The sequence below is a fragment of the Amphibalanus amphitrite genome, unplaced genomic scaffold (genome assembly GCF_019059575.1).
Source record: "Amphibalanus amphitrite isolate SeventyFive unplaced genomic scaffold, NRLGWU_Aamphi_draft 002544F_arrow, whole genome shotgun sequence".
In the NCBI taxonomy this organism is placed as follows: domain Eukaryota; kingdom Metazoa; phylum Arthropoda; class Thecostraca; order Balanomorpha; family Balanidae; genus Amphibalanus; species Amphibalanus amphitrite.
Window position 1 is genome coordinate 20,031 of NW_024883963.1, and position 10,941 is coordinate 30,971.

The 10,941-nt window shown below is 51.7% G+C and overlaps 1 protein-coding gene across 1 annotated transcript; it reads right to left on the minus strand.

The window, feature by feature from the left end:
- Nucleotides 1–150: 150 nt before the first annotated feature.
- Nucleotides 151–10,363, minus strand: LOC122377126 (ubiquitin-conjugating enzyme E2 Q2-like). The gene is made up of 6 exons (XM_043357089.1): nt 10,185–10,363; nt 8,476–8,638; nt 5,533–5,684; nt 4,605–4,808; nt 2,872–2,938; nt 151–2,210 (listed from the first exon to the last, which is right to left on the minus strand). The coding sequence occupies exons 1-6, from the start codon at nt 10,236–10,238 to the stop codon at nt 2,179–2,181; spliced, it is 672 nt and encodes a 223-aa protein (XP_043213024.1). The 5' UTR covers nt 10,239–10,363; the 3' UTR covers nt 151–2,178.
- Nucleotides 10,364–10,941: the final 578 nt, after the last annotated feature.

Here is a 10,941-nt window from a genome sequence, read left to right on the forward strand (position 1 = left end):
CCCTCCGTCCAACGGCCCTCCATAGTTCCCTCTGTACAGTCACACCCCCGTTCCCTCAGTCACACAGCCCTCGGTACAGTCACACCCTTCCCTCAGTCACACAGCCCTCTGTACAGTCATGGCCCGGTTCTGACATCACACACACCTCAGTACAGTCACGCCCCGTGTATTTCAGCGCCTGGCTACGATACAGTCTGATTGAAAAGACGCGCCACCGGCCGGCGCCGGCGGCAGCTCGGTCCGCGCGCTCACACAGCGAACACCACCGTTCTCCGGCCGAGCTCGGCAGCAGCTGGCTCCAAACGGAGAGCAGCCTCAGCTCCCGAGACGACAGCAGCGGCGAGTGCATGCGCGCGACACACGCAAAGGCGCATGAAAAGGTGCATGACAATAGAGAGAAGGCCATCTGGACCGGTGCGTCGGTGGCGGCGCCGCCCGACGCGTCGGCTCCGACTGCCCGAGTCGCGCGGCGTGTGACCACACCTCGAGGGCACACCCGAGCGCGGCACACAAATCAACACAGAGTCCTTATCAAAAATAACTCCGCCTATTCGCTACGGTGGTGAGAGGACGCTGCAAGGTCACGGCTAGCACAGAGCCTCTGTACAGAAGAGACACACACACAGACGAGCGCGTTGCCACGCGGCGACTGCACACAGGATAGAGGACAAACTCGAGAGAAATGGTTGTACACTGTGACATCCACACGCGCGCGAACCACACCTCACACGAACGGGCTTCTCTACACGAACGACACGCTCGCTCCCACGCCAAACGTGCACAGCTAGTCGGCTATGTTTGGGCCAGTGGGCGGCGTGCCGAACCGGACCCGGTGCGGGGACTCGGTCCGACCGTCGGCGCCACTCTGCCTGCCGCTACACGTACAAAACCGAGACGGAGACGGCCCACGAGACAGAGAGACAATACCCATGGAATTAGACCGCGCCGCGCCGGGCCGGGCCGGGTCGGGAGGGGCTGTCGCTGGGTGGATGCTCGGTCACAGGTAGGCTGAACAGATGTCTAACGTTCAGCGGGGTCTACATCGACTGGTGGCGCCAGAGCAACGTTGCTCCGGCTTTTGCCAAGCTTCGCAGTCACGAACCCGCGACGCAGTGGTGGCGTCATAGCTATTCTCAGGCGACAATGCAACACCAAACCATCTCCAGACGAATCTTCCCTACCCCATGCTCCTCCACCCTATCCACAACTTTGGCCCACCTGGCTCATTTTCCCACCTCTCCAACTCAGAGCCGCCCGTTCTCACCACCGACCCGACCCGGCCCTGCCGGCCACGCACAAACACTGCCATTTAGAGCGGCGACACTTTCTCACTCTGGCTCTCTCACCCTCTCTCACACAAGCGACACGCGCTCACATACAGGCGAGCGGGTGCGAACCTAGGAGGTATCTTAACGTACAAAACGGCTCTTCGTCGTATTTACAATTGGGCGACGAGCTTGTGTAGCGTCGCCGCCCCTCAGCTAGCTATCTACACAGTTTTCAGACATCTCTCTCCGCCCCTCTCTCCCCCGTCTCTCCAGTGCTCTGTCCCGCAGCTTCCTTCCCATCTGAATAGACCGCGCGACACGCCAGCCGCCACACCGCTCCGCCGCGTGTTCTCAGTGTGTTCTCTGAGTGTTCTCTGAGTGCTCTGTGTTCCGTGAACGTTTACGTGAATGCGAGGTGTGTGTAATGTGTGGTTAGAGTGGGGTGGACGTCTGTGATGGCACTGTCCAGCAGTGATGCTTTTCACAGTAAAATCCTGTGCAGATATGGTGTATGCGTGTCTGTCTGTCTCTTTATCTGTCTGCCTGTTTTTCTGTGTCGCCGCTAAATAGTGCATCCAAGTCGTGATTATCCGTCTCGAAAGCCACAGAGGGACCCCTTCTAAAGGTCTGTATATCTATCACTGTAACTATCCTATATCACTCAGCCCGTCTTACCCCAATTAGACCGTCAACTCCCTGTGTCTACCCCCGTGTGTCTGTGTTACCTGTGTGTGGGTGCGGATAGGTGCGTGTCTCGTGCGCCACGTGTCGTTCCACGGCGGCGGCGCCACGTGGCGGGCGTGTCGTGCGGCCGGCCCCTCGTGGAGATCGCGCGGCCGCCGAGGTTGTGCCGGTCTGCGGCAGACCGCGGCGGCGGGCGGCGGCACCCCGGCTGTCGACCCCCGGCCCGCTAACCGTCCGCCTGGGGCGGCGTGAACCAGCCTGGGGAGCACAGAGGGAGGGGTCAGGGGTGCTGGTCTCGGGCCGCTACCTCTGGGGCGGCGTGAACCAGCCTGGGGAGCACACAGACAGCGGTCAGAGGTGCCGGTCTCGGGCCGCGGGCCGCTAACCGTCCGCCTGGGGCGGCGTGAACCAGCCTGGGGAACACAAAGGGTCAGAGGTCAAACTGAGAGCATAGACCGCGCAGTGCAGGTAGCTGGTTGGCGCTATCAAAGAAATAGTGGGAAGGGTTTCTTCACATACCAGCGCAACCGCACATTGCTACGCCCTAAATATGACAATGCTTTTGAGCGATAGCAGACTGAGAGAATAGCTGATCTCAACGGAAATTCACCAGAGTTGCAACGCTACAATAGGTTTTTATCAGAATTTCTAGCATGTAACTTAGATATGTATATGTAAATAGACACGGAACTACATAAGCGGTGAGTAAAATATATTATGAATGGTATGAATTATCATGGCAAGTAGTTTCGCGTAGGATATACATATAGCAGTCATGCTGTGTTAGCTTAGCTAAACATCACATAAGCGCATGATCAAATTTAGAGAAGCTACCAGGGAAAGTTCACAGAATCTGTTCGTCCCTTCACAAAATAATGCAACCTTATTTCCCGCGAACAGACCCGCGCAAACCACTCACCGTTCTTCTCATGGATCTGCACCAGCGACTTGAAAGACTGCTTGGCTCGCGATAGGCTGTATTGGCCCTGTGAACAACAGTTGAGTGTCAGACAGTGGCAGAGACGGGGCGAAAGACGCCTCGGAGAGGGCAGCATTATCTACCCTGGCCGATCTTTGGGAACAAAGGTCAGGCCTAACTATACCCAGTACAGAAAAGTGCAGCACGTTGCACAGAACAGCGCTGAGGAAGCCAAGCGTTGCTTGTCCTGTGCTATTCTGCATAGTGGGGGAGGTTGGGATAGTTTCTACACACCTTTCTGACCGTCAACAGAGTGTCCTCAGCTGATGTGAATAGGCGGTAAGTAGGCGCAATCGGGCGCCCGCAACGCACTTGTCATCAACACGCTAGTGAGTGCAGTTACACTGTAGAGCGCAATTATGTGGTAACAGCTTTGCAATGGAACCAGCAGCAACATAATGGGTAAAGTCATCGGAACGAATCACACGCAACACAGAACAGCGCGATAGGCAAGAAACATAATAAATCATATGTGAGCGACTTCTGACGTTAAGGAAAATTGCATTTCTTGAACGGCGATGTGGGTAGCTCATCAGGATGAACAGTCTCAGCGCCGTCAGGCATCAATGAATGTGCTGCGAACCGAGCAACATGGATTGTTTATTTCATATAAGCTATCTCTTTACCAGATTCCTTTCCGGCCAGCTCGTGTAACATCATTGGACCGGACATTCATTATAATTTATGCCACCAGTGACCAGATCCCAGCATTATAAGTAACATAAACTTTTGAATGATCCTTTTCCACACTACAAACTTATCCACCAGAGCATTTATTTCTGTCAAACCAGACTAACCGATGCGACTGTGACTGGTACACTATCATTCCTGCAAGCCTAATCAATATCAAAGCGCCTGATTACTCGTATCAGAGTTCACATTTAAACGCACACCGTTATTTAAACTCTCCAATCAGCCCGGCTCGTGACGCATGCCTGTTATTTTGTGTGACAGCTATTTGCACGGTTACTCGGATCACGGTTCACAATGAAAAGTGAAAGCCCACCGTTACTTGCGCTCTCCAATCACCTCAGCTTGTGAATCGTTCTTTTGTATGGCAGCTGAGTTTGTAAGGCATCCTCTTTCACTCCATTTCCATATAGACGCCCATCCTTATCTACTCTACTCTACTCTACTCTAACTCTACTCTTCTCTTTTCCACTTTATTCTAGTTTATTCTACTCTACTCTACTCCCCACCGTACTCTACTCTAGTCTCTACCAACCACTATAACCCTAGTTCCTACCATCCATCCCATCCATCCCAGCCATCCCTCTATTCGCTCCTCCCCACCCTACTTGCTGACCCGGTAGGGCCCCTAGTTGATGCGGGTACTCAGTACTCACCCTGGTTGATGCGGGGCACTCAGTACTCACCCTGGTTGATGCGGGGCACTCAGTACTCACCCTGGTTGATGCGGGACACTCAGTACTCACCCTGGTTGATGCGGGCACTCAATACTCGCCCTGGTTGATGCGGGGCACTCAGTACTCACACTGGTTGATGCGGGACACTCAGTACTCACCCTGGTTGATGCGGGCACTCAATACTCGCCCTGGTTGATGCGGGGCACTCAGTACTCGCCCTGGTTGATGCGGGGCTCTCAGCGGTGCCCTGGTTGATGCGAGGACTCAGTACTCGCCCTGGTTGATACGGGGACACCCAGTACTCACCCGGTAGGCGCCCTGGTTGATGCGCGCCTTGCCCTTGACCAGTGTGGCCGTAATCTGCATGATGATGGCCTCCACCGTGTAGGCGGACGTCCAGCCCTGCTTGGTGAGCAGCTCCATACACAGCGCGCCGCCCAGCAGCACGTAACCGTTCTGCATCACTGGGTAGACCACGCGCACGAACGGCGGCTCGAACGGATAGTTGTCCTGAGGGTGTGGAGGGAAACCGTCAGAACTCAGAAATGGTTTGTTCTAGCGAGGGTTAGAACGGAAGGTACAGTCTTAGATGGCGTGGGAATGATCGGAGGTGGATAAGGACGAGCAGAAGGGATAGGATGACATAGAAGAGATGGGAAAGGGTCAGAGGGCGGGATACTCTAAGATGGGAGGAATAGAAGGATTGATATGTCGCAGCCGAGCAAACGAAAATACGGGGATGTAATGGGAAAGAGGGAAGCTTTAGGGATGGGAGATAGCCTATCTGTATTTGAGAAAGGGCAAAACGAACAGTACCAAAGCTGGGAAGGTTTGGTAGCGAGGGAGAGCTGAAATGAGAGTGCAAAGGCATTGGGGAGGTCACGGAAACGGCGTAATTGTTGACAATGCATTATTTATTCTAGCACCGCCCACCTTCAAGGGCCGGCAACAACATATTATGTAAACTATCAGGTGAGGCAGGGGAGAACTAACACTGGTAGCCAAGGTCGGATGAGACATCTTAGAGCTGAAACACGGAATCAACTCCAACAATTCAGTGAAGCAACTTCTTCAAACCACCAACTTCCAACACCTGAAAGGCAGTACTGAATGGACGCGACAAAACAGATATCCCCAACTTCCAGGCATCCGACACGACCAAAAATATCCCCCACGACCGTGTCCAAACTCTGCACAACAATCCGGTTGCCATGACAACAGGGGCGGTGCTCACCTCAAACACCAGGTTGAGCAGGATGTGGTCAATGCCCTCCTTATCTTTTAGCTGGCGCAAGTCGCTGTAGAGGTGCGAGTCGGGGTCCACCTTATAAATCTTGACGTTCCAGTCGTAGAGACTGTCGTTCTGAAGGTCCACCTTGAACGAACCTGCCGGGGGTAGTGAGGAAGAGTCAGGGGCTGGTGGGTTGACTGGGAATGGGGTGCCATGAAAGCAGTGATTTAGTGCTGCTAGTCTACATAGTTATTATGTAACAATAGAGTACAAATATAGACGGTTATTCTGCGCCATGACACCACGGGAGAGTCACAAAAACAAGCTTCGCTCCATAATTGTACCTCAGGAGCCCCCGAGATTGTTAGAGTTGCAAAGTTTTCCCAAAAGGCTGCTACCGGCACCGCCCCGCCCCACAAAAATTTTCTGGGATACCGGCATGCTACCACGCCCCAAGCAAAAAACCGCCAAATTACCGGCATACTGAAAACCTGCATTCTTGATTCTAGCCTACCTTTGCAAGAGATGCCACATTTTGGCAGTTTCAGTACCCCTCCCACCCAACAGCCATCCATTGTCCAACCACAAATACCAGCAGGCTGATTTTGGCTGAGTTGGCCCCACAAATTCCCACAATTTTGAAACTCAATTCCAGTCTATAACTGTTAAATATCACCTGTAATTAAAGAAATATTGCCTACAAAAAACTAATACATTCATCAAAAAGGTGAGGACGAAAAGGACTTGAATTACTGAAATGTGTTTTTGAAGACTGGACAGTGAGCAGTAATCACATTTACATTTCACAGTTGTTCTACTTTTCCATATTCTCCTAAAATGTTGCAGGCACCAGCCAAATGTTTAAAATCTAGATGGTCAAAACATAGGTAAACAAGTACAGATTCGGCCATCTTCCTAACTGAGGAAGCGAGATCAACATCTACTTTTTCCTATCCACTATGGCTTGCTGGTTCGTGAATGAGATACGAATCATGTAAAAAAATGTGTTAATAACTCACTGGTCCTGAGAATAGTCACCAAATAATATGTATAAAAACGATATCTCTTCCATCCTCTCCAACCTCAAGCGGGAACAAACACAAGGTTATCGATTTCGAAACAGATGCGCCATAACAGAGGCTTTTAACCAGCTGATTAAAACGCTGCCAAAAAATGTTTAACGACTGCAAGCCACTGCCTCGTGAATGATTATATTGATAAAAATTATCCAACACAATATTACATTATGATGAAATCAACATTGTAGTGTAATTCACTACAAAGAAATTCATTTCTCTTCAGTTATTCAACCAAAAGGGTATATGAATAAATATTACGTCATCAGATTACATCCATTCATTAGGGGAGAGAGAATCTTAAAAGCAAATCCTTGGTTGTCTAATTATTTGCGCCACGTTGTGTCAATTTTGCCTGCATGATGTGTTTTCTTGTAAAGATAAAGACAAAATGCCAGTTCAAATCCATTTTCATTTAATTATGGGACCAAAGTCAGGCTCAGGGCTACTAACACCTGCCTTTTCAGCTGGATTTTCAGTGTCAAATTCTTTGTAGGAGTTTCTCAGATCACATCTCATGATCTCAGGACTCAAGGCCAGTTTCCAAGCATTGTGTTTTTTGGTGTTTTGATTCTGCCTTTTCCCCTAGGGAATGTTGTCATGAACATTTATTTATTTTATTGTGCTATACGTATTACCTACCATTAGACTTACTAGTTTATCGTGCTTTTGCAACATGAATGAGTATTCTTCCTTTTATAGACCACAGTAGATTTTTGACAATTCTAATTATAACCAAGCCTGTGAATTGTGTGAAATGCTGAGGTCCATGTGTTTGTGTTACCCCTACACTTAGCAATGGAACTTCTACCACAAAATGTATCTTGCAGTGGCTAATATTGCTGTTACTACAACTTGAGAGCCTCTTAGTGTCCAAAGTTTGAATCATTTGCTGATATTTTTTTTTGCACAAAATCAAAAATACCGGCATGCTACCGGCAAGGCATGCCAGATACCACGAATAAACCTGCGGTAGTGAAAAATTACCGGCATGCCGGTAGTGCGGTAGGGAAATTTTGCAACTCTAGAGATTGTCCAACAGCTCATTCACTCCGTTTACACCTAAAAGGCTGACCGGTTACCGGGTAAAGCGCAGGTTTACACCTGAACAACACTGCACCGGTTTACACCTAACAGGCAGTGCTGACACCAGCCAGACGGGTAGGAGAGAACTGAGGCCTACCGCCGGGACGGCGACACTGGCGGGTCCAACGCCGCCGGCTAGGGAGATTATGGTGATTATTTTCTAAACAAAAAGCTCAACTAAAACATGGCAAAAAATCCTATGGCATACAACGGAGCGGTCCGATTGGATTGCAAGGTCAAACATGAACATAAAACACTATCGGTAAAGCAAAATATTCATATAAATCTTCGTCCTATTTTCCAATGAGTAATTTAGAACTGAGTCAACAGATAAAATCTGAAGATAAGAGACGAAGAGAAGAAAAAGAGATGACGAAAGAAACAAAAAGAACTAGACATGAGTTAAAAGGGGTAAACAAAGGATGAGTTAAGAGGGGAAAGAGAGAACGACGCGATAAGGAGATTGAGGAAGGATGGAGAAACAGCGAGAGAGAGAGAGAGAGAGAGAGAGAGAGAGAGAGAGAGAGAGAGAGAGAGAGAGAGAGAGAGAGAGAGAGAGAGAGAGAGAGAGAGAGAGAGAGAGAGAGAGAGAGAGAGAGAGAGAGAGAGAGAGAGATTCCTCAAGCCGACCATCCCATCTCCATTAGCGCCAATGAGGCTCTCTCTTTTCACGCCCAAAAACCAAACCCCACCAGCCTCACCTCCCGACCTTCCGCCCTCTCTCCCACTCTACCATCCCTCTCTTACTCTACCATCACCCCATCCTCTCTCCGTCACCACTGACCGCTTTTGACGCTCTCGGATCGGTAGATGTCTCGGAGCTCCTTCATGAGCCGGTCGGTGGCCTGCACACTGCCGGCCGTGGCCGGGCCGCGCGTCAGCTCGCGCGAGTGGTGCTGGCGGAGACGCTCCAGCGCCATCTGGTGCTCCGGACACAGCTCCTTGTCCTGGGGACACGGGAGGAGGTTAGAGGGAGGTGACACAGCTCCTTGTCCTGGGGACACGGCGGGGGGGGGGGGTGGGACACAGCTCCTTGTCCTGGGGACACGGCGGGGGAGGGTTAGAGGGGGTGGGTGGGACACAGCTCCTTGTCCTGGAGATAGACGGGAAGGGGGGGGGGGGGGGTTAGAGGGTGTGGTGTGGGCGGGACACAGCTCCTTGTCCTGGGGATAGACGGGGGCGGGGTTAGAGGGTGTGGGTGGGACACAGCTCCTTGTCCTGGGTACACACGGCCGGGGGAGGGTTGGAGGCTGGGAGGGACACAGGTTCTTGTCCTGGGGACACGGGGGGGGGGGGGGTTACAGCTCTCTGTCCTGGGGACATGGGGGAGGAGGAATGGTTAGAGGCAGGGAGGGACACGGTTCCTTGTCCTGGGGACACGGCGGGGGGGTTAGAGGGGGTGGGTGGGACACAGCTCTTTGTCCTGAGGACACGGGAGGGAGTTAAAGGGTGTGGGAGGGACACAGCTCCTTGTCCTGGGGACACGGGGGAGGGGGGTTAGAGGGTGTGGGTGGGACAAGGCTCCTTGTCCTGGAGATAGACGGGGGGGTTAGAGGGGGTGGGTGGGACACAGCTCCTTGTCCTGGGGACGCAGAAGGGGTGATGGGGGTTAGAGGGTGTGGGTTGGGTGGGTTGGCTTGATTTGTCCTGAGAGGGAGTCAGCGATCAAGATAAGCAGACGCACAGGTGCCTGTCATTGTTGTCATGGAGCACAGAAGCTTACAAGGAAACACACAGAAAAACATCCTAATTCATCAGTTCCGTGTCATCACGACTAGGGAAAGCAGAAAACGTAATCGGGTAAATTGTCCGTAATTGCGGGAGCCATGATACCAAGAGCTAGCCAGTTTTACCAAGAGCCGGTGAATATTCCTGGAGATAGACGTACGCAACACGTATCCAAACGCATCTTGTGTCTTCAATCAGGGTCAAATATCGGCTGTATCATTTATTGCAACCTCTATTGGCACCAAGAATAAAACCAGACAATGAGCGCAATCATAAAAGCCCCAGAAGTACCGACGGGTATTTTTAGATTTGTCGAGGACATACAGGTAGCCTTGTGTTGCAACCAGCCAGCACATGATGAAGCTAATAACAACCACCTATGTTTTGTAGTGTGAGGTTGATGCAACGCCCGTGTTATATGACACCCATAGCGAAGCGTTCTATAACGGAACCAACTCCCACCCCCGCACGCAATAACTCCCATCCTCGCCCCGTCACGACTCCACCCTAGCTCGCCCCGACTTCAGACCCCGCCTCAACTCCGGCCGTCCCAACTCTAACCCTCACTCGCCCCAACTCCACCCCACCCTATCCCAACTCTGTCTCACCCTCACTCGCCCCAACTCCACCCCACCCTATCCCAACTCTGTCCCACCTCCCGCCCCCACTCCACCCCACCCTATCCCAACTCTATCCCAACTCCACCCCGGCACAACTCACACCAACTTCCCCCCCCCCCCCCGACTCCCCTCCCTATCGTCTCACCGGATCCTTCTCGCTGGCAGTGGGCTCCTCCATCTCGATGTGCATCTCGTCCATGTCCTCGTCCGGCTCCAGGTCGTCATCATCGTCATCCTCCTCCTCCTCATCTTCGTCATCGTCGTCCTCGTCGAAACCGTCGTCGGCCGACGCGGCGGCGCCGTCACCGCTGCTCGGAGAGGCCTGGCGCGCAGAGGTCAGGGCAGGTCAGGTCAGGTCACGGGTCACAGGTCAGGTCAGCTCAGAGGGGCAAAGGGATGTTAGATATGCACGTGCTGGGGCAAGGCGTGTGGAAAGCATGTGTGTGTGTCAGGGGGGGGGGGGAGCAGAGGCTGATGACGCGTGGTATGACAAGAGACAGATTAAACATTTCGACATGCACGCTGACAGCAGACAACAGGGAGTCTGACATTCAAATTCCATTCCCTCAAAACACCACGTAACGATACAACGTGCCTCCAAAACAGCATGATATAAAGTCATTAAAATCAAAAAATTAGTAATAAAATGGCTATTAAAATAGATAAGCCTACTGACTGACATCAACAGAGCTTGTGTTAAGGCGCGTCATTTGGGCGCCATGGCAGCCATGCCCAGGGTATATTGAGTGAAGGGTAGGACGAACTTTGGTAGGAATTTCTAGTATAACTACTAGAAAACCTACTATATGTGGTCGGGACTAGCAAAAAGTTAGTTCAAACTAGAATATGGTAGCGCTTATGGTTGGCAGTCGTGACGCGCACGTGACAATCATTTCTTAAAT

What these genes read in the sequence shown, in the direction of transcription:
- LOC122377126 (XM_043357089.1), bottom strand. Translation starts at nt 10,238, where the DNA reads ATGGACGAGATGCACATCGAGATGGAGGAGCCCACTGCCAGCGAGAAG. An exon ending in ATCCGAGAGCGTCAAAAGCG is followed by an intron (nt 5,685 to 8,475) that starts GTCAGTGGTGAC and finishes TACCCCCGGCAG; the next exon opens with GTTCGTTCAAGGTGGACCTT. An exon ending in GCAGATCCATGAGAAGAACG is followed by an intron (nt 2,211 to 2,871) that starts GTGAGTGGTTTG and finishes TGTGCTCCCCAG; the next exon opens with GCTGGTTCACGCCGCCCCAG.